The sequence below is a fragment of the Agelaius phoeniceus genome, chromosome 3, assembly GCF_051311805.1.
Source record: "Agelaius phoeniceus isolate bAgePho1 chromosome 3, bAgePho1.hap1, whole genome shotgun sequence".
Classification (NCBI taxonomy): domain Eukaryota; kingdom Metazoa; phylum Chordata; class Aves; order Passeriformes; family Icteridae; genus Agelaius; species Agelaius phoeniceus.
The window spans coordinates 37,296,534-37,320,211 of record NC_135267.1 but is presented as its reverse complement, the minus strand read 5'-3'; the positions used below and the strand labels follow the sequence as shown (position 1 = coordinate 37,320,211).

General features: G+C 35.4%; 1 protein-coding gene across 2 annotated transcripts in view; it reads left to right on the top strand.

The window, feature by feature from the left end:
- Positions 1-23,678, top strand: part of ROCK2 (Rho associated coiled-coil containing protein kinase 2) — a 104,442-nt gene that overhangs the window by 67,866 nt on the left and 12,898 nt on the right. Inside the window, exons 7-33 of one of the 2 annotated variants that reach the window (XM_077175076.1) lie at positions 662-800; positions 2,434-2,525; positions 3,329-3,488; positions 4,082-4,145; positions 4,303-4,314; positions 5,517-5,582; positions 5,882-5,961; positions 6,359-6,407; positions 7,143-7,278; positions 7,407-7,498; positions 7,746-7,992; positions 8,310-8,416; positions 9,075-9,234; positions 9,900-10,060; positions 10,448-10,632; positions 11,787-11,856; positions 13,179-13,282; positions 13,399-13,585; positions 13,942-14,035; positions 14,146-14,240; positions 14,902-15,081; positions 15,299-15,467; positions 18,412-18,482; positions 19,445-19,533; positions 20,267-20,345; positions 20,547-20,808; positions 21,429-21,642. In XM_077175076.1, the coding sequence (XP_077031191.1) occupies positions 662-800; positions 2,434-2,525; positions 3,329-3,488; positions 4,082-4,145; positions 4,303-4,314; positions 5,517-5,582; positions 5,882-5,961; positions 6,359-6,407; positions 7,143-7,278; positions 7,407-7,498; positions 7,746-7,992; positions 8,310-8,416; positions 9,075-9,234; positions 9,900-10,060; positions 10,448-10,632; positions 11,787-11,856; positions 13,179-13,282; positions 13,399-13,585; positions 13,942-14,035; positions 14,146-14,240; positions 14,902-15,081; positions 15,299-15,467; positions 18,412-18,482; positions 19,445-19,533; positions 20,267-20,345; positions 20,547-20,808; positions 21,429-21,642 (3,364 nt within the window). The remainder of the gene's footprint in view (positions 1-661; positions 801-2,433; positions 2,526-3,328; positions 3,489-4,081; positions 4,146-4,302; positions 4,315-5,516; positions 5,583-5,881; positions 5,962-6,358; positions 6,408-7,142; positions 7,279-7,406; positions 7,499-7,745; positions 7,993-8,309; positions 8,417-9,074; positions 9,235-9,899; positions 10,061-10,447; positions 10,633-11,786; positions 11,857-13,178; positions 13,283-13,398; positions 13,586-13,941; positions 14,036-14,145; positions 14,241-14,901; positions 15,082-15,298; positions 15,468-18,411; positions 18,483-19,444; positions 19,534-20,266; positions 20,346-20,546; positions 20,809-21,428; positions 21,643-23,678) is intronic. The other variant, XM_077175075.1, reaches the window with a different exon arrangement.

Here is a 23,678-nt window from a genome sequence, read left to right as displayed (position 1 = left end):
CTTAAGTCTAGTTCCTTTGCAAATATCTTTAACTACAGCCTAGGCTGGAAACCTCTGGGTGAGAAAAGTCTATTAATTATTTTAAAAGCCACCTGCCATGTTAATATGGGCACTCAAGCTGATGTAATTTGTCAGTCAGCAAGATTTATTATTATGGGTTTAATAGTGTGGTAACGCACTGGGAAGGCTCCTGCTCAGAGCTGACATGCCTTAGGGAGGATAGACCTGTGTGCCTCTGAAATGGTCTTCAGAGAGCTTTGGTGGATTCCTTCCAACAAATGTACATGAGCAGGTCTTTAATGAGTTTTGGTCCATTTTACCCTTGGAATGTTTAAAGATTGATTCATATGGGTGTTGGCCATTATGTAAATTAAAAAATATATTGAGAGCTTTAAGGCAGAACAAAAGATGTAATTCACTGGGCAAAATTTAGGTAGGGATAGACAGGATGGAAAATGGTGTAGTTTCTAACACAGGCATTTTAGGAATATTTTTAGTAGTATACATTATTTATACACTGCATGTCGAATTTTTTTCTTTTTCTTAATAGAAGACTGCTAGGTAAACTGCTGTAGACTTCTCATTATTTCTTCTGTCTTATTCAACTCACATAACTTAAACATGATATAAAATCACAGCCAGTTTACTATTTTATTTTCAGGTGATACTCCTTTTTATGCAGACTCACTAGTAGGAACATATAGTAAAATTATGGATCACAAGAACTCATTGCATTTCCCTGATGATGTGGAAATCTCTAAGCATGCAAAGAACCTTATCTGTGCCTTTTTAACTGATAGGTAAGTGCACATACTGTTCTGGCACTGTTTTTTATTTTGGATGGTACACTATAAAAATTAATTCCTTCTCATACTTCTCCTGATCTCTGTACAAATCTCTTCTGCCAAACCTCCTGTTCTCTAGTTTTTCTTTTCTTGAGGTGTTTTTTCCAGGTATTGTATTTTATTTCTTTGAGCAATTCTGACAGCTCTTGTTAACAACGCAGTTGGTGCCAGACAAATCCTTCCAATTGCAGTAACAAACTTGTAAGGCTGAAAGTAATTCGTAACCTCCAAGGCAGGGACAAAATTGTTTTGCTCAATGTCTATGTGGGTGTTACTTAAAAAAAGTACTTTTCTGAAAGTAAGCATGTATTTACTGAATTTTTTTCCATTTCCTTTGTTGCATTAATTGGTAAATATAGCTAACAAACCTGCAAGGTTATTGTTTTGGCTACAAAAAAAAATCCTAGAAGTTTCTCTTGATGGAACTAAGCCACTTATTGAAATTAAGCTGTGTAAGCTTGTTCTTGACGTGAACACTTACATTTTGTTTACTTTCAGAAAGCAGAGATAATCTTCAATTTAACTGATTTAAAAGAACAGCAATGTAGGTCCACAGTTAACTCTGGATCGATGATGCCTTCTTATGCTTTCCTGTGATCACCTGAACTTGGCTGGAGCTGGGCATCCAGCCACTACAGAAGGAGGAATTAGGAAAACAAAGTGCCTTATAATGGGTTTTGCATTCAGAGAGATTGTTTGCTCTACTGAGCAAGCCTGTGGTTGGTCAGGAAGGATGTGCTTTATTTAACAGCATTTTTCACCTTTAGTAACTGAAGGGTAGAGAGAAAATATGATTAGAATTTAATAGTGTAAATGTAGTAAGGTGGACTTCTACTACGTGTGTCCCTCTTCCTGTTTATATTTAACACAGGGCTCGAGCAATTTATTTGAAACAGATGCTGCGTGATCACTGCTGAAGCACTTAAAGGAGGACTAAACATTGACCCTGTGATTTATGGCTTCTTTTCCATGCATTGTTTTTATGTCCTGTTCTTGTACGTAGTTTCAAGAGAGACCCCTCTGTTCAAACTAAAAGTTTCTTGTTGCACTTAAGATTTACTTCGTGGCAAATATCAGCAAGAGACGTGTCAGGGTTAGTTGTGGGGCAGAGGATGGAATTCTTAGAATATTTATTTGAGTCCAGCTTTGAATAACTGTTCTGTGCAGCAAGTCAGACCTTCCTTCACTTGCGTCTTACGGTCTGTCATGTGGTTTGGCAGACACGAAAGTTCTGCAGTTTTATTTCCCCCAAGGGTGTTGAGATTTTGTTTGTGTCTTTAGTTTTTTCTTAGTTTTTGCCTCAGTGCTCGCTTTCTTGCTTTACTCCCCACGTGGCAGACTCCAGATTCTGGACATTTTAGCAGTCACAGGGAGAGTGCATGCTAAGAATCAGTAAATTTTATATAAGAAACTACAGATTAGTGGTTGGTGGTTTTTAAATTTTGGTTTTGTTTGACCATTAGTGTGGTTAACACAGACAATCTTTACTGAAAGTTTCATTGCTGCTTATGAACAAGTGAGAATTAAAAAAAAAACCAACAAAAGCAGCTATTTTTCCTAATGTGACTCTGGATTAATTGCTATTCAGGGATGTGCGACTTGGGAGAAATGGGGTTGAAGAAATAAAGCATCACCCTTTCTTCAGAAGTGATCAGTGGAACTGGGACAACATTCGAGAGAGTAAGTAAATCAGGTTAAAAGCTCTATTTTATTCAGTATTTACAATAGTAGAAATGAAAAAAAAAACTTCCGGTTGCATAAACAAAGTAATTTCTATCTATCAAGAATCTTGCTCAAACATTGATATTTATCACTTGTATTATAAAACCTTATATGAGGAAGAGTTAATAAATACACATCTTTCCTACTGGAATTATCTCACCTTTGTCATGTTTTTAATGTAGAAGTTTCAATTTTAAACAATGGAATTGAAGGGTTCAGAATTTTAACTAAAAGGAATGCATGTTAGGTTCTGTTTCTCGGGGTTTTTTTTCTTTTGAGGTGTTTTTTTTGTTTTCTTTCATTTTTCTTTTAATCTTCTGGTAGTTAAGACAGTAGTTTGACAGTGGTCTTGTCAGTTTTACTGCTTTTCATGTAAAGTATTGAGAACCTGATAGCTTTAGGTAAAAAAGCAAAGAATGTCAGTTCTCAAAAGCTTGTCATAACTTCTAAAGTTATATATTTACTAAGAAGTTTAAAAATTATTATTGTATTTAGAGTTATATTCTCAAGTGTGATTACCTGAGCAAATATGTCTTGCATACTAGATGGTCTATGCATTAGGCAACGAATGCAAAAATAGATTGCTCTAGAAAAAATTGTTCATAGTAATATTTCCAGATCTGTTGTCTGGTTAATACATATTTAACTCCAAGTTATTTAAGGACAACTTATAATACAGTCTTTTAACACTAGAGAGATAGCTGTATATAGCAAGTGACTGAGTCTTGAAGTGAAATGCATCTTTTTTCCCCTTTTTATAGCTGCTGCTCCTGTTGTTCCTGAGCTTAGCAGTGATATAGATAGCAGTAATTTTGATGACATTGAGGACGACAAGGGAGACGTGGAGACCTTTCCAATCCCCAAAGCCTTCGTGGGAAACCAGCTGCCTTTCATAGGATTTACCTATTACAGAGACAATTTGTATGTGATACTTTAATATGCATTTTTAAAATACCTGCACATTTCTTCTTATAGTCTTTCTTTTTTTCACTCTAAATACATAATTTATTCCTTGCATTATATTAATTTATGTCCAGTTATGAAGATACAAAATGCAAAGTTTGAGTAAAATAATTTGTTACTCTTTCAATTATTTCAATAACTCTGATTAAACGGTGTATTTTTATATGCACAAAATTATACAATATCTTAAAAAATCAATTAGGGTTAAAATTCAGATAGATTGGTACTTTTTTTCTAAAATTGCTTTTTCTTAGTTATTTTAGAAGAAAGCTTACACAGCATAATAACTTTCTAGAATTCATCTTGAATAATCAAGAAATAATTATATTAATTGAAAAATTTCAAAATTTCAAGCTGCTGTAGTTTTGGAAACATTCTGTTAAGGAAAATTCAAATCAGAAAGATGCACTAACATCAAAATGAAACAAGCTTTATTCTGAGAGCGGTGTAGGACAAATTAAGATTTGAGAGAATTGATTAAAATGGCAAGGTTGCCAGAGTTGTTGAAAACTTGAGTAAGAGCTGGAGGGATTTGTTTTTGTTTTTGACAGGTTGCTAAGTGACTCCTCTCAGTCTTGCAGAGAAAACGAATCTGTGCAATCTAGTAAAAATGAGGTTAGTGCCTTTTTTCCTTAGTATTAATAGGATGATTAACTAATTTTGTTAAGTCTGTTAAGAAAAGACAAAGTCTAAAATAAGTGTTGAAACAGTTTAGTGGAGAGCTCTTTGTCTTTTAATGATCCTCAATAAAAGTGATATTTTCTATTTACAGGACAGCAAAGAGGTAAGTACAGTATCTCAATTATGAAAGGAATAAAAAAATTCCTTCATAATTTTATGTGAATGTGAAGTATCTTTAATGTTTATTCACCAAATTGTTAGCAGTAAACCAGTTGTATTTTGAAACAGTTGTAATCAAGTGTTAAGTTACTGTAGTATAAAGATAAATGAATACAGATTTTTCTCAAATTCTTTTTGCATCCAGAATTTGTTTGGAAAGCCAATGTATGAGGCTCTGTTTCCTACAGATAACATTACTCTTGTGAAGGTCCCACACTTGCATTAATGATTCATGACTGATTTATTCAGAGTTTGAAAAAGTAAATTGTCACCTGCAGGGATAAAGGAATGTTTAAATCATACTCCAGTTGGAGCATATGGAGTTGTTTATCCAGCTTTTGAAGATTGACAAATGAATTTAAATTTGCATGACAGGAAAAGCAATGGTATTTTCATATACTTACTTCATTATGTTACTTAAACATTTGTATTATTCAAATGTAGATAGTATGTTGTTAACATTTCTTAAAACTTACAATTCCTTTTCAAAGTTTAAAAAATACATAAAGGAAATGCATTATGTATTGATCAGATAAATTTAAATGCACAAGTTTATGAGACTCCACTTCCTTCCTGTCATTGATGAATAGATGAATAGTTTTAGACTTCACCTTTTAAATAGAAATGGTACTGCTGTTTAAAATACATATGGTCACATTCATGATGTTTTCTTTATGTTGTGTTTGTAAATGCAGATGGTAAAACTTTGCATTTCACTTCTGACAACTTATGTTATTTGTATTTTCTCAAGCAACAAATCTCTGGTTTTGATGTCCTTTTCAATGTTCCTGTTGTGGAAATTTTCTAATTGTAACAATTATAAAGTGTTTTGGAAAACCACGTTTTTACATTTTTTGTTTGGGGGGTAGAGGAAGAGGAGGAAGGGAGGAAAAGAAATGTGTTTGAAAGCCTGAAGTCATGAGATTAATCCAGAATTTATTAATTTATTTCATTAATATTTGGGTTATGGACTATCAATTATTTCTCAAAAATACTTTAGTAAGCAAACGAAAGCATTTCCAAAGTGTTTATAAGCTTTTAAGAAATTCTTCTTTATGTGAGGTCATTGAACATGTTTAGCCATATTATTTAATATTGTCTAATCTGGTCATGTACACCCCTTTTTTATTTTTTCATTTCGTTTAGAAAATGCTATCCAAAAACAACTGCTCCAGTGGAAAGTCTCTGGCTACAGAGCACAACAAAGGGCGGGTAACAATGTTTTTTGCCCATATAAATTTAATGACTCACAATCTGTGGCACATAATTCTGTGATGGTTCAATTCAATTCAGTATGCAGCAAATTTTGTTGCTATAAATCCATATATTCAAAATTATCAGAATTAATGCCTTGTAAAGATGTAACCTTCTAGTGATGGTTTTAAAATAATATACTGGAAGATTGAATTAATTTTCCTCACTTTCCCTTATTTTTTATTTGATTGAATTGCATTTGTTTTCTGTGAAAGTGTTTTTATACATGGGTCATGCTTTTTTGACATTTTACACAGTTTCAGAATAAACTAAGCAAGCTAGAAGAACAGCTCAGTAATGAATTACAAGCCAAAGATGAACTAGAACAGAAGTACAGGTGAGAATGTTTCAACATGTTTGGTATGTTTATAAAGATGTTTCATTAGACCTTTTGTTTTTGAATGCTTAAAAGCATTTTAATCCACTTTGGGGATTCCCAACCCTGCAAGCAGACCTCACTGTAAATTGCTGGCTTAATTCTTGCTACTCCTCTGACTACTGGAGTGGTTTTTTGGGGGTTTGTTGAGTTTTTTTTTGCTTTAGTTCCCTATAAGAATCTCACTGCTTAGTGATTTCACCAGTCCTTGAGGTTTCATGTTTTTTGCTCAAAATAGAATATCTTGCATAAAAATAATGAGACAAAAGCACCTTACATAAAATTAGTGAAACACATCCAAACATTCTAATTTCTGTATTATCAGCAGGGTTTAAAATTATTTTTCAAATTTCTTCAGGTCTACAAGTGTTCGTTTAGAGAAGATAGCGAAAGAGCTCGATGAAGAGGTAAGGCCATAGATTTCTTACTGGAATTAGAACTTAGTCATTTGTGTGTGGATTTTTCCCTTCAATAACAGCAAATTGCTTTTGAGTAGCTGTATATTTTATAGCAAATAACACCAGCTGATTTCTTGGTGTTCACAAGCATGAAATTGTTGTCACTGCTAAAATATTTTCATTATGATTTCTGTACTGTAACTGCATATTTCTTTCTAGAACTAGATTTTTACCATATTTTTAAGTTGGCAGACAGCATGACACAAATATACCATACAGATTTTAAAAACTGAAGGTGTGAGAGTAATGTTTCCAGAGGAAGAAAACCATGCTTTGGATTATTTGGTGTTAGTAAAAGGACCCTATTTCTTACCCAGCTTTGCACTTTACTGCTTCTACAAATTTAGATGTGGCTTTGTACAACTAAAAGTATGGCTCATGCAAGTGCATGTCAAGACCTTACCTTTACATGTATGTTTCTCTGCTCCCAGAGTGACTGCTTAGGCAGGTCTACCAGGTTTGTCAAATTCAGATGATCAAACAGTATTTAAATTGCAGAGCTCCTGGCCATAGACATCCCAGGCTGGATTTGACCACGTGTTCTGATACGTAGGATTTGCAGCAGGCAGATGGACTGGCTTCCTCCATTCCAGACTAAACGGAGTGCATGAGCTGGGTTTTTATCGTAAAAGAATACCACTCCTGTGTGTGTAATTAGTGGTGTGTTTTTTTAAATATATCCAGATAACTTCAAGGAAGAATGTAGAGTCTGCAGTCAGGCAGTTAGAGAGAGAGAAGGCTCTTCTTCAGCATAAGAACACAGAGTACCAGAGGAAAGCAGAACATGAAGCAGATAAGAAACGCAATTTGGAAAATGAGGGTATGTTGAACCATGCTTGAAGGTTCCATTTTGATGTGGGTTTTTAATACTTAAAATAAATAAATTATAGTTACAATTGAAGTGTTTTCATGACAGTGATTAACAATGTTGAATTGTTTTTGTTGCAGTTAACAGTTTGAAAGACCAACTTGAAGATTTAAAAAAGAGGAATCAGAACTCTCAAATATCCAATGAAAAAATCAATCAACTACAAAGACAGGTATATCAGCTTTATACATATATTTTAAAATAATCACTGCTTGAAGTACAGATTTTGGTAACAGTGGAGGAATTTGAAATGTGTGATTGGGTTTTAAAAGCTGTTCTTTCTTGTTAGGTTTTGGTGTTCAAAAGTAATCTTAAAATATACTCCTTACTTCTTTAATCCATAAAACCTAGTATTCTGTAGTAGAAATAGTGGGCTTTATATTTTAATTGTTTCTGAAGTATGTTTTTATCAATCTTAGTTGGATGAAGCCAATTCTTTGCTGCGCTCAGAGTCTGATACTGCAGCCAGGTTAAGGAAGAACCAGACAGAAAGCACAAAGCAAATCCAGCAGCTGGAAATTAATAATAGAGAACTACAAGATAAGAACTGCCTGCTAGAGAATGCAAAACTCAAACTGGAGAAGGAGTATCTCAATCTTCAGTCAGCTCTAGAATCAGAAAGGAGAGATCGAAGTCATGGATCAGAGATTATCAGTGATTTACAAGGTATTTCTACAAATCTTCTGAAGTTAAGATTGCTTCTTGTTTCTGGTGTGGGTGGTGTTATTTGAGTTTCAGACTGACTAGGTAAGTGTGCTGTTTTATAAAATGTTACATAATGTGAATAGCATTTAAGAGAAAATGTGTAAGTGACATCTATAAAACATTATTGAAAACCTTTAGAATCACCCCAAAAGGAGACATTCTTAATAGTCAGAATCAGAAGCTGTTACATTTTTTTAAATGTTATCTCTAAATAGATAAAATACAGTCTTGTTTTCACGCACTGACCACAGCCTCATTAATATTTTGGTAATTTTAAGGTCGAATATCTAGCCTTGAAGAAGAAGTGAAAAATGGAAAGAGTGCATTAGCCAAACTGGAAATGGAGAAAAGACAATTGCAGGAAAAGCTCACAGATTTAGAAAAGGTAACAGCACTGCTAAATTAACATTGGGGTTACATTCTTACAGAATTTTTGAAATTGTACTTTTATTATTTGAGTCATTGCAACTAAACCTATACAAAAGAATAAGCCTTGTTTTCTTGTTTTCAGCTTTTTTTTTTTTTTTTTCAATTTGAGAAGTGGGGAAAAAAAGACAATTTCCCATATAATCATGATACATTTTACTTCTAAAGTACTTAAGAACTTATTATGTACTGTGGTGTGTACCTTAACAGTACAGTAGCTACATTTCATTTCATGTGTGGGGTTTTTTTAAACTCTCGTTATTGCCAAAAATAAAAGAGCCTCTGCTAACAGGATTTTTAAACAAATTTGTTACTGAAGCAAAAAGCTTGAAAAATTTCTTCAATCAACTTAATCTTTGAGCTGCTGTTACTACAGAATGTTGGTTGTTAAGGCAGAATTCTGTAATCGTTTGCAACTGGGGATGTCATTGTACATTTTTAGAGCACTTTGGCATTCAGAAAAAAACATTTATGGAAATGAGTTCTCAGCTCCTTAGCATGAGCTCCTCTCTTCTACTCCAAGCATCCTTCCAAGCAGTATGTTACTGTTGTTCAAAATTCTGCCACTAACCTGGTGTATTTAATGTTTTATTTCAATGTTATTTTTTCTTTAACAGGAAAAGAGCAACATGGAAATAGATATGACATATAAATTTAAAGTTATGCAGCAGAACCTTGAACAAGAAGAAGCTGAACATAAAGCCACAAAAGCACGATTAGCAGACAAAAATAAGATCTATGAGTCTATAGAGGAAGCAAAATCTGAAGCCATGAAAGGTATGTATTTGACATCACAGTTGGACTTAGGTGTGAATTGTACAAAGTAGATAATAGAATCTTTTACTGTGCATATTCTGGTGCATCTCATGACAACTGAAGTATCCTGAAGGAAGGGATAATTGCCAAGAAAATCCAGAAGATAGCTCTTACTTTTGAATTAATTAGCTTGTGTTTATGGCAGCTAATTAAAAAGCTACCTACAGATCCTGTCCTTCCAATCGCAGAGCATTCACAAAAAATTTGATCATGCAGATCTTCAAAAGAAGCAAGAATGATTCAGTAATAATGGCTGAGTCACTTGGCCTATCAGGTTCTCAAACAGCTTCAGCTCTTAGATTTTAGATTATCACAGTCAGAGCACAGTAGATATAAATATTTTATTTTTAAAATTCCACCCATTTTGTTCATCTCAGAGGTGTTGCAAATAAACTGGAAGTTATCTACAAGCTCAAAAGTAGGAAATAGCTCTGTCAGAAATGCTTGAAAAAGCATCCTCTGGGCATGTATTTACTGTGAAAATTTTAATTAATCACTTCTAAGTAGTCTTTCTCTTCAGTTTTAAAAGGAATGTAGCTTATTGTTAGTACAGGGTAGACATCCTCTTCCCTTTGGCCTCCAAAATCTGCTGTTTACACTTCACTGATGTCATTTTTACTTGACAGAAATGGAAAAGAAACTTTTGGAAGAGAGAGCTTTGAAGCAGAAAGTAGAAAATCGGCTGCTGGAAGCTGAGAAGCAGCGCTCCATGTTGGACTGTGATCTCAAACAGTCGCAGCAGAAGATAAATGAGCTCCTTCGGCAAAAGGATATACTGAGTGAAGATGTAAGGAACACTGGCAAAAGGAGTCTTGAGCCAAACATTGTCCTATTATTTTTCCTGTTATAGCTGTATTTAGGAATATTTGTGAATGAAAATGGCAACAAAGTTTTCCTTCTCTGCCTTTGAAACTTTGAAAAGTCTACTTCATGGAATGTGGTGTCATTTTCTGATATATTTCAGCATTATTCATGTTAAAAGGTTTGTCCTCTATAGTGGTAAATGCTGTGAGATTGACATGGAAAAACTAGGTAATTTAATGTATGCTAATGCTTTTATTCAGGAAGCAGCTTTGATTTACCAAGAGATGTAAAGGAAGTCAATTAGAGACTGTTTAAATGTTGTTTTCCTGTTTAGATCTGTAAAATTCATAGGTTTCTGCTTCTTTTTCAGGTAAAAAACTTGACATTAAAAATAGAGCAAGAAACACAGAAGCGCTGTCTCACTCAAAATGACCTCAAGATGCAAACACAGCAGGTCAACACCTTGAGAATGTCGGAGAAGCAGTTAAAACAGGAGAATAACCACCTTCAGGAAATCAAATTAAGTCTGGAAAAACAAAACAATGAACTCCGCAAGTATGCAAGTTGCTCTATATGTTTTAGTCATGTTACTGATTTGAAATATTTTTGGAACAAAAGCTGGGAGCAAAATTTATTTTAAAAAATTTCTGCAAAGATTATGCTATGCTACAGTGCAAAACCTAATGTTTCTTTAAAATGATTTACAGTGACTCTAAATGTGACTTGCCCTAGTGATTCAGCCATGTATAGGTTTGTATTAAAAGATGTTTGTTATCCTGAAAATCTTAGAAAACACAGCTTAAATATGAGTCTGAAAACTTCAGAGAAACACTTATTTAACTGAAGGTCTAGGTACTTTTTTTTAATGATGTAGGACTTCGGTGAAGAGGAAAGTTACTGGAATTATTAGTCTAGGAGAGCTTATCAGAGTTGGAAATGAATACTGCTACAGAGCTATGAAGCATAACCATTGGAAATATCTAGTTCTACAGATAACACATCTGTTGGACCTTCAATCAGGAGTTCTTCAAGGTTTTACAAGTAGTATTTGCACCTGATAGGAAGTAAGGAAAGAATTTATTTTTTTTTACATAAAAAACTTTCTTGTGAATGAAAAGACCAGATTACCACATGTATCAGATGAATCTCAATCCTAGCTCCTTTATGATTTTGCATGTTTTGTCCCCCTGTGCTTTGCCTTTCTGTCAGCAAGATGCAGTTAGTCATGTAGAAGGTGGCCATAATGTGGAACACTGGCAGAAGTCTTTTCTGCTACATTTCTGTTGTTATGGAACTGACTTGTTTAAATAACAGATGAATTCAAGAAAATATGCATGTCAAGGAGTACAGACGTTCACACACTGTGCTCTAGCAAACAAGAGGCCTAAAACAACCAGTCAGATCAGTGACATTATACATGGAAATAAGATTCTGTTGGTGGCTGTTTACTTCGTCAGTGTCTCTTACCAGTTAAACTTTGTGACATTGTTGTAGTTAGTGTGTTAGCATTAAACTGACTTGTTATTAGTGCAGTATTCTCAGCTGTACAAGTGAAAAAGAGAGCTGGTACCCAGAGGAAACTTCAGGTTTAATAGCTGATGATACTTAGATCAAAAAATTGCTGGAGATCTCAAGAGTGTGATTGCTGTCTTTTCTGTTTACTGCTTTGGAATATCTTCATATCTCTAAAGCATGTTCTTCCTTTCTAGGGAACGTCAAGATGCAGATGGACAAATGAAAGAGCTTCAAGACCAGCTCGAAGCCGAGCAATATTTCTCAGTATGTTTTATGCTGCTTTTTTTTAATATTAATCTGTTTGCTGAGTATGTTAGCTTTTCTTCTTCCCCTCAGCTATCAGACATTTCACATCTCTAACCCAAAGCTACTTGTTTTTCTTGTGCCTGTCTCCAGTGTTGTCTGCTGCCTTGATCTTGATCACTGAGCAGCACAAAACAGCTTATGTTGAGAAATGTCGCAGCTTTCATGGGGAGTTCAGAGGGAGGAGTGAAGCAGCTCATTTTTCCACAATGTGAATAATCTTGTGCATGTTTTAAGCCTTTTCCACACTGTATGGTAGAGAAGAGTTGAATTCTCATGTGTTGTGACAATACATGTGCATCTACCACTCAGAAGGAAATTTTGCATTACGACCAAACTTGGTAGTGATCTGTTGGGAGTTTTTCATTTATTGTGGCAAGGTGCACCAGAATAAATAGGTAGCATACTTAAAACATCATCACTGGCATGTGGAGGTCAATTTTTATTAACAGTGCACAGCCAGTCACTGCATGAGATGCCAAAAGGCTTGTTTCAATATTAATGGAAAATTAAGATTTCCTTTTGGATTTAGGTCAGTGAGGAGGAGGCCTACCTAAAGTTTTATAGATTAAAATGTTACACATGTTAAAGGAAAGAAAGGGAGAATTGAGGTCAGTTGACTGCTGTAGATGGGCCAGAGAGACAATCTGTTTTGAAATCCCTGCAGTAAGTACACTTAGTCGTCTGTTACTTGACCTGTAGTCAGTCATTTGAATGGACAGAGCAATATAATGTTTCTTTCATTTTCTTCAGAGTTCTAAATTTATATTGATTCTGTGAAATTTTTGAATTTCAAATTATTTTCTAATTGGTTTTCCCTTATTCCTGTATTTCTTTTTGTTCTTTAACTGTCATATTGGTTTTATGGATTTGGATGATTAGAATCTAAACTCCACATGTCTAATTACATGAGATAAAGATTTAAAATAGTAGAGAAAAATAAAGTAATTATTTATCTGCTTCTGATACTTCTGATTTTGTACAAAGTAGTGATTTTCACATTTAGAGTATCTTTAGAAGTATGTAAACAAACAAAGAAAATGTAAATCATACATCTACCCATTCATAAATATATAAATTAAAAAAGGAAAAACAACAAAGTAAAATAACCAAAGCACATTTGTGAATGATGATGATATTTAGATAAGTTTCAAGAAGGCATTGCACAATTATATTCTAATTAGTGTGATTAAGGAACTGCATACCATGTCAACTTGTATAAATTTTGTGGACCTTCAAGAGTATAGAAATCACATCATTTTCTTTCCAACTTTAAATTCTAGACTCTTTATAAGACACAAGTTCGAGAACTTAAAGAAGAATGTGAGGAAAAGACCAAAATTTGTAAAGAAATGCAGCAGAAGATACAAGAGTTACAGGATGAGAGGTAGGTTTTGTTAGTTGGACTGCTAATACATAAAGGATCAGGATGGTTTTTTGTTGTTTTCTTTCCTTCCTAACCAACCCATTTTAAAGTTAAAAGTATATATCAATAATTTGCAGAGATTCCTTGGCTGCTCAGCTAGAGATTACGTTGACAAAAGCAGATTCAGAACAACTTGCCCGTTCCATTGCTGAAGAACAGTACTCTGATTTGGAAAAAGAGAAGATTATGAAAGAGCTGGAGATTAAAGAGATGATGGCAAGGCATAAACAGGAACTTACTGAGAAAGATGCCACCATAGCCTCAGTGAGTTACATGATCTGTAATTTTGGTAGACATTGTACATGAGCTTTATTTGCAGTTTGAGTTATCCATTGCTCTTTAGCAGATTTGAAGATATACAAGTATTTCTAATCTTTGGAAAATATTTATTTCTTATGATTGAAATTCAAGAATCTCTTACTGTGTTTCTTCCATGCATTTCTCTGACCATTCTTTCTTTTGTGCCCCTACCCCTCTTACAGCAAGTCCTCTTATCCTTATCCCGGTCTCACTCTGCAGCATTTTCTTCTGTCTTGTAATGCTGCTTTGTTTGCCAAATGAGATTTGTTACATGTTCACATGTCACATGTCCTTTTTTTTTTTTTTTTTTTTTTTTTTAGTTGGAGGAAGCAAATAGGACACTAACTAGTGATGTGGCTAACCTTGCTAATGAGAAAGAAGAACTAAACAATAAACTGAAGGAAGCACAAGAACGTACGTAATCTCTGAACCAAATTGGATTTAAATTGAAACTAGGTTTGTTCTTTAATAGTACTATATGCATTTGTCATGAGTTTTCATAGATTTTAATTATCTTGCTACAGAAATTACAAAGCTAAAAGAAGAAGAAGCAAATGTAGGAAATATTAAAGCACAATTTGAGAAACAGTTGTTGAATGAAAGAACATTAAAAACCCAGGTAAGCAAATATATTCAAATGCATGTAGACACAATGTTCATGAATCAAATAATTTTTAGTAAATTACTTTCCTTTATAAACTGTTGATATATACCAGTATTGCTTAATTTGTTTTTGCTCTGAAAGAAAATATATTGGGGTTTTTTCCCCTTCTTCTGAGTAGACTTTCAATGTAGTGAAACTGAATCCTTATGATTCATAATAGAGGAACTTCTAATCCAGATGTATTCCACCAGCAGAAGCCTTCATTTCCTTCAAATTATTTGATATGTTACTGGTTTCAATCTTGATTTATATATCTCTACAAATTCTGTAAAGGAGGACATTTCTGATTTTAATCTAAATTGTTTTTAGAACAAGTGGCATTTTAATACAGAGACATATTTTGAGTCTATGTAGTGAAAATGGAAGGGATTATTTAAATGAGTGAAAGTGCTCACACAGCTAATGCTTGCTTCAAGTAAAAAGGGTATCATTACCTTCTTTTATATTTTGTGTAATACATTGAATTAAAGCAAGCTTGTAATACTGGATTGCAGAGATCTTAATTTATAGTTAGAAGTGCTTGGTTATAGATGGAGAGAAGACTTTATTTCTTCACAACTTAACTCTATGTATTTATTAGTGTGGTTTTTGTCACTTTTTTCTTTCCCATGGGAAGGCTGTGAATAAATTGGCCGAAATCATGAATCGGAAGGGTCCAGTCAAACGTGGAGCTGACACTGATGTACGGCGGAAGGAAAAAGAAAATAGGAAGCTGCATATGGAACTGAAGTCTGAACGAGAAAAGTTAACCCAGATGATGATCAAATATCAGAAGGAAATAAATGAAATGCAGGCAGTAAGATCCTTTTATAAATATAAACATGGGAGTATTTTCTGTAAAATCTTACTGTTGATACAGACTTTAAGGTAACATATCCAGTCTCTATTTTTGAATTTCCCCAACCAGAAGAAATACACAGAATGTATATTGAGATTGGCTACAAATTCTGCATAATTTTCTCCGAGTAACCAAATATTGTGACAATAGGAAATCTTGCAATTTATCCCTGCAGCAAATAGCAGAAGAGAGTCAGATACGGATCGAACTGCAGATGACTCTGGACAGCAAAGACAGTGACATTGAACAGCTTCGCTCCCAGCTGCAGTCACTGCACATTGGCCTGGACAACAGTAGCATAGGCAGTGGACCTGGAGAGGCTGAGGCAGATGATGGATTCCCTGGTATGTTCATTTTGTTAATATTTCTGCATTAACTAGGTTCATACCAGTGTTTTTCCATAGATACTGGAGTATTAAATTGATGGTCTGATGATTCTGTGATTCTCATCTTCATCTATTTCTACTATCTTACCAATCCTTTGACAGTGATCACTTGCTCACCTGCTAACTAAATCTGTCTGTTGTAATACTTCACCTTATATTTATTTAAAGAAATTTTTTTAAAATTCTGTTGTGCTCCATTAGAACTAAATTTTTTTTCACTTTATCTTGGTGGTTACTTTGCAATTATTGTGTGTATGTGATAAAATGTAAAACTAATACTCTCTTAGAGATTCTATTTTGACTTCTTTTCTACTTTTCCTCCTTTATGCTTTATGTTTAGTCCATATCACTCAATCCCACACTATGGAATCCATGTCCTTTACCTATCAGCACTCTTCTACCTCTGTCAGTATTGCCACTAAGCCTTCCAGTTCTCGCATGCTTCTTGATTCCGATTCTGACTCAGAGGAAGAACCTTTGTCTTGTTCCCACAGCCCTACAGAAGCTGATAGCACAGGTGACACCCCTGAGAACCGTTTGATTTTGTTCTTATTGTGTTATTTTTTGTTTCAGAACTAACATTATTAATACATAATGAAAGACTCATAAACCAAATCTGGCAGATAACACGCTGCAGCAGCAGTAAACATTGCCATCAAAGACATGAGAAAGTTTGCATGAACAAATAACTGGCCTGTTTTCTCTAAATGTTTGCAAATGCTTGCTGACAGTTACAAACCCACCATTTTTATTGAGTCATTGAATAAATTAGCCTTATGGCTTGTTTCCAAGATAGTTCTACACAGTATCTGCAGCTCTCTGTATGACCCTAAGGTACTGAACACCAAAAGGTCAAATCTTTGTGTTTAAGTGAAGTGTGGAAATATCTAACGGCTCGCATCTAAACATATATGATTTTCTTGTAGAAATTAATTGTCCTGAATATTACATTGTTTTGCCTTAAAAGTATATTATGAGTGATAAGGCCCTGTTTTATTAATTCTATATTCATTTTATGTGACTATACATACACCCTTTTAACAAAGCTTTTGTTTAGTGTTAATGTTAGAGGTGGGTTTTTTATTGCATTCAAATTTCTCTATTTCACATGACATTCCTTTAAATTGTGAATAACTTTCCTCTGAAGGTGGTAGGACCTCTTTTGGTATTTTGACATTACTTCATCAAACTAGAGTAAAGAATTTCTTCTATTTCCTCTATTTTCCTCATTCTCTGGTTTTTGCTTTGAAGCTTCTAATGAAAGAAAACTTACATATGTATTTTTTTCCTTGTTAGCTGCTGTTGTGGTATGCGCATGGATTTGCTTTGTTCTAAAGTAAAAATCTTAGCTGAGATTTTTTGCTGACATAATTACAAAATATTCGAGGTAGGATAGTGTCCTAGTGTTTATTAGCATGTATTTTGAGAAGTTTGGAATATTCTGCCCTTTTTCTGATCTGTTAGTATTGAATGGACGCCAGAATTGAAGAACTATAATGAGAAGCTCTCCCTTTTGTCTAATTTAATCTGTATTACAAGTTACAGAGAAAAATAGGAAAATCATATTTGAGGAAATAGGAGAAATATAGATTTTTTTTGCTCTACTTCTGCTTCCTAGATATGGGGTAGACTATTTTTTGATGCTTACTACACTTTCTATAAGGTGTAGTTGAAAGGAACGATATAAGGTGGCAGGTATGAGGCAAAACAAATGTTACAGAACTGTTTAATGTACTTGATATGTTTATTAAAATAGGTCCTCAACAGCATTGCTTGTAGGGCAATAAACATTGAAGACAGTGTGTATCTGTGTATCTTGCTTTAAGTCTCTCTAACACAAAAAGAATTCTATGAATATCTAGTAATTATTTGTTACACTGTGTTAAACGTGGGCAGGAACATGCAAATGCCCTCTTGATAAGAAGAAAAATAGTTTTTGTAATTTTGGAGTATGTTTCTGCTAGTTCCATGGTTTTGTCTTTGTTAATGCTTAACACTTCACTGTTTTTGACTTGGAGGTTCCTCAGCAGTAGTAGAGGCTATCTGCTGGGGTAGGAAACTCATTAGAAAAATATTATTGCAATTAAGTAGTTCCCCTTAATAAAACATAGGGAGAAGAAATACTTGTGTTACGTGCAGCTACAAAAATAGGGTGGAAGGGTATGTGATCCTATGTATTACCAAGCACTGGGAAAGTGTGATCCTGTTGAGCTTTTGGTGACTGCTGAAATGTGTGTGTCAAACAACAGCTGAGCTCTCAATACTCTTGATAAATCAAATCTGACAAATGTGCCAGTGTAATATAAAATACTGCAAGTGTGTGAAAGGGCAGTTGAATTCAGGCAAGGTCTAAAAGTTACAAAGATTACTTATTTTGGATCAGAAAGCCTAGGAGATACAGGCAGAATTAGAGAAAAGAAAAATTTAGAGACCAAAAAGTAGGAATTAGAATACTAAACTGACATTTCCCCCATATGGGCTATATAGGTTATTTGTGGTGGTAATTTGCCTTTTTTTTTTGTTCTTGGATTGGATGTTGTGTGGTCTGTACTAATATCTTTAGGTGCTGTTGTAAAAGGTAATGGTCAATAGACATAAGGCTTTTAAGACATGAAAAAATTACTAAAGGGAATGTGTGTGCTATAATTGCAAGTTTGTTCTTTCCCTTCCTCCTACTACTTCTTTGTGATTGCATTGCTGGTTATTGGCTGTATTCAGTGGTTCATTATTTAATGTATTCCTGAACATTTACCATGATAAACTTGGCAAGATCTCATACTGTTAAATAGTTCATCTTCTCATGTTTGCTCTCTTGCTTTATTATTGATGTTCAATAACTTCTAAAATGCACAGTAGTCTCAAATTTTTTTTGTCTGTTCTTTAATACATATCTCTTTTTCAGAATCAAGATTGGAAGGCTGGCTATCAATGCCTGTTAGAAATAACACTAAAAAATTTGGATGGGTTAAAAAGGTAAGAAAACCAGATTTATTATTTTGTTTCATGCATAGGTTCAACTTCAAACTTACTGTAAGTTTTCAACTCTTCAGTTTTTCTATGTGTTCTCTCCTTACTTAAATGTATAAAATGTGTTAACTGGTATAGTTACATGTGAGAGGAGCAGCTTAAGACAATTGCAATAATTTAAGACACCTCTTTGTATAGCCAGGGGTGAGAGTCATTCATGATCTTCAGATGTTTTTACATGCCATGAGCATTCCCATCAGTATTACACAGCTGGATTTAGGCAGAGTCTGGAAACAGGTGCTCTTGACAATTTCTTTATTTAGGAGATAAAGACTAAAACCTACTCCTCCTCTTTGTGCAGCCTTCATTTGTTTACTGCTTCTCAGTAACCTCTTTGATGAGTCTTTGTCCAAAATGTAACATACATATTTTCATACAAATTTCCTTACTGCTGCCAAACAGTTAATTCTAGGCAAAATACTGGAAGTAGGACATCTTTTAGGTAATTAGCTTTTTAGTAAACATTGCTAGCTATTCTGGTAAGTATAATAGTGCTCTTTTTAAATATGATCCCTATTAGCTGTGACCTGCACACATGAAATAGGCAGGAGGACAGTTACTCTCTCTACCAGTCCAAGTGAAAATTAAATCAATAAAATAGAAAGGAAAAGCTTACATCCTACTTTCTTCCTGACCTTCATTTTTGTTTCTTCATAGATATTTATAAATATATTTTAAAATCAGTTAATCTGATAATATAACTTGATTTATCAGGTAATCAGAATTTTGTTTGTTATGCAATGAATTCCTTGGCATGGACTTAGTACTACCGCTGTCCACTTAGTTACCATTTAATCAAATTGTAGAAAAATATCGCTACAACATATGTGCTAGATAATTGTTGTGACATATTTGACATCTGTGATGAGCTGAATTAAAACATGTTTTATCCTTTTGTCTCCTAACAGTATGTAATTGTAAGCAGCAAGAAGATCCTGTTCTATGACAGTGAACAAGATAAAGAGCAATCTAATCCCCATATGGTATTGGATATAGAGTAAGTGTTGCCATGTGTGTTTCCTTCTTCTGATCTGTAGGTGAACTCTGTTGGAAAGATCTGTGACCAAAGGGCTTTTTGAGGTCCAGTCTGGGAGCACATCACATGGGACATGGCTTTTTTAATCTGAACTGTCGAGCTGGACCCACTGTGGTGCAGAGTGGGGTTTGCTGTGTTGGCACTGCTGCAGGAGGAGCAGTGTGGGGCTCAGACTGATCCAGAGAGCTGCACTGAGCCCTGGTGTAACTGAAGTGCCCCCACTAGCTCAGCTAGACCTTCCTCACACACACTTGGGAGCGGAGCATGTAATGAAAACTGTAGCAGAGAAGATATCATTCCAGTATTCATGTATTTTCTCCTACAACATGGCCTTACAGGGGGGTTATATAGTTAATTTATTTTCTTAATAAATGCAGAATGTGGCTATTCAGAGCATGGGGAAAGGATTGTGTTAGAAAGGTGCCAGCAGCCATTAAAGTCATATGATGATGGTTTCTCAGTGCTTCCACAAATGTAGCTGGATGCTTGTGACTTCTTTTTATTTAGAGTTTTTGGGAGTTCATGTGCAGAGTTGAAAGACAGGGCTTTACCAAGTGATTAGAAATCTGTACAAACCTGACAAATCTTTAATGGTTCTAAGCCTTAATGAGGTGTGTTGTATTCTAACTTAATCTGTCATACTTATCATTGTGGTAACATTAATTTTTGTCCTTATTGAAACAATTTCCTATAGCAAACTCTTCCATGTCCGACCAGTCACTCAGACTGATGTGTACAGAGCAGATGCCAAGGAAATTCCTAGGATATTCCAGGTATTCATTAATAAATTAATGTTTCTAGTGTAATAGACATGGCATTTCAGACATTGTCAAAAATACTATCTAATGAAATATTTACTAAGAAATCATTGAAAAATCATTCTAGATTACTTCTTCAGTCTTTGTACTTAGATAATGACTCTCAATTTATATTTGCCATCTCAGAGTATTGAGATTATTTTGCTTTCATTCTAGATCCTATATGCTAATGAAGGAGAGAGCAAAAAGGAACAGGAATTTCCTGTGGAGCCCATGGGAGAGAAGTCAAATTACATTTGTCACAAAGGACATGAGTTTATACCTACTCTTTACCACTTCCCAACCAATTGTGAAGCTTGCATGAAGCCCCTGTGGCACATGTTTAAACCTCCTCCTGCTCTGGAATGTCGCCGCTGTCATATCAAATGTCATAAAGATCACATGGATAAAAAGGAAGAGATTATAGCGCCTTGCAAAGGTAAATAGCAAGTATTTAAATATACAGATGGTTCTGGAGCCACAAGGTATTATAATAGATCAGAAGATTCTAGTAATGGTCTGACACCAACTGAACATCAAGGTTGGTTTGTCTTTTGTTAGTACGTGGCCATCAGCCCCTTTCCAAGGGTGTCCATGAGGGTCACTCTGCTCTGGGTTCATGGCATGTGGCTGTGGTGTGCATGTACCTGCTGTGTTGCCATCCTCATGCAGCAGAGCGTGGTGGTTGTAAGGTGCTCACCCTGTGTTGTGCTCTGCTGTGGGAAACAACAGCGCTATGGAAGGGGTTACATGTGGTAAAGGTTGCTCCTTGTGACTCAACATTATATAATTTTTTAGTCTCAATCACACCTCTTTGCATTACCTGTTTTCTTGAACTTGAATGTGCATCTTCCGCAGTACTAAGTTGTTACTCTCAAAATATAAGGAGGAGGCACTGTCAGCAGCCATGAAACTTACTGGTTCATTTTACTTTTGACCTCTCTGCTGCTTTCTCTGCTTCAAGTATGAGAGTATCCTAATCTGACAGCTAATTTTTGATGTGGAGTCATGTTGAGAATAATAACAATATTCATTTTTATTTTAAAAATCTTATTACAGTGTACTATGATATTTCTACGGCGAAGAATCTACTACTGTTAGCTAATTCTACGGAAGAACAGCAGAAATGGGTGAGCCGACTGGTGAAAAAAATACCCAAGAAGCCTCCAGCACCAGACCCCTTTGCTCGATCTTCTCCCAGAACTTCCATGAAGGTACAGCCAAACCAGTCCATCAGACGACCAAGTCGACAGCTTCCTCCAAACAAACCAAGGTGACACAAGAGTTGCTATTTAATTTATTGTTCTAAAGGTTTTACTACAATTGGTTTCAATTTCTTATTCAGGGTAGAAGGGCTCATGCTAATGTCTCGTGATCCCTAAAAGAATAGCCTAATCAGATTCTTCCGATTGGGTAAAAATTGTCCATATACAAATCGCTAGTTTACTGCTGGATCACTTCAAAGGAGCAGAATCCTATGTGCTGTGCTGTGGAAGTTGATAGCATTCTGCAGGTAGCATTTATATGATTGTGCAGGGCAGTTTCTGGCTTTTTTCCAGTTTGCTTTTTTCATCACCTGCAGTACTAGTTTATGTTTGTTTCTGTTGGTTCCCAGTGCTGGCAGCCTGTGAAAAGGTTGGTCTCACTTATTTTGTTCATTGCAGTGTTCCAGTTTAGCAAAGGCTGAACATTTTTCCCCAGAGAGGTAATTGGGCAGTGCCTAAACAGGATTGCTGTCCTTTTTGCTGTGACCAGACTGGCACCAGTATCTCAGGTGGCTGGGTGAGACCTGGGCTGGGTGAGTGGCCAGAGTTACAGTTGTGAATGCAGGGAAGCACACTCTTGCTGTGATGCTGCTATTACCACACAACATCCTTATGCTATGAAGCATAAGGATCTTAAACAGATACTGGTATTTTAATGAGTGGAAATGCATAGTGGAAGGACTTTAATTTCACTTCCCTCCCAACCTTCATACAGTCTAATTTTTGATGATTTAATTTACATATTTTAAAGAGAATCAGACCTCATAATTTGGATTTTAAATTAATAGATTTATTATAATCATGAAGGAAAAAAGCTTTAAAATCACTTTTTAGGGACCAATTATTGAAGAGTTTCTTTGTGCAAAAATAAAATATCAGTGATAGGACTGAAAGCATGAATCAGGAAAACATTCATGACAATTTAGGGGACAAGTAGATCACTTCTGCATACTGTTTACAGTCTAACTTAGTGGTGTTACTCTGTTTCTTGCTGTTAACATATAAAGGTATATGATAAATTCTGATTTTTTTCAATAGCTATTTTTAGGTGTTCTGCAAATAATTATTTTTTCTTCCAATACCCTTTTTTCAGTCTTGAACTTTGTTACAAAATGTTGTCATAGCATAGTATTTACCATTCTATACTGGTGGAAAAGGAGGGGGGTGAGTGTTTTTGTGTGTAAAGCATGTAATTCTTCAGTTTAAATTTCCAAGTTAGCCTCACAAATGTACCTAACAGAAGAAAAGTGTAGTTCTGTGAGGTCATGTCACCTATTACCAGAATAATGCAGGTCTGTCAAACCAGTGGAAATTTGTATGGATTTAAACACCTTTAATTAGAAACCACATACTCATAAATAACTGTAATTGCTATGGCAAATTTATATCTCAGTATTGTTTCTATGAGGCTTTTGTGCAAGGCTTACCATATGAAATAATTAATTTTCCTTTATGAACTTTATGAAGAATGAAGATGTAGTTGCCAGTTCAATCTAGGGACTGAGCGGTGGGCCCTGGCAGCCAGGTAGGCTCTGGGACTACACCAAGAGGAGCACAGCTGGATGGCTGAGGGAAGATTATACCCCTCTGTCCATTCCATAGTCTGCAGCACAACACTGCCTCCACCTCTGAGCCTCCAGATTCCAGCCAGACCTCAGCACACTGGGGAAGGAGCAAGCAGAGGCCACCAGGATGGTCAGAGCAGATGCCTGAGGGAGCTGGGCTTGTTCAGCCTGGATGATGGACGTGTCCAGGGGCTCCCATAGCAGCCTCTGGGGAGAGCATCCCGGAGACAGAGCCAGGCTCATCAGTGCTGCATGGTGAGAAACAAGGGGCTCCCCTGAACCAGGAGACATTGCAGCTGGAGAGAAGGAAAAGCCGATGCAGAGAGGGAGGCCAATGAGGCTGGACAGGCTCCATCTCTGGAGGCTCTCAACACCTGACAGGACAAGGCCTTGAGCATCCTGGGCTGGTTTTGTATCTGACCCTGCTTTGAGCAGGTTCCTTCCAAGCTGCCTTGTCCTAAAAATGCTGTCCCTGCTAG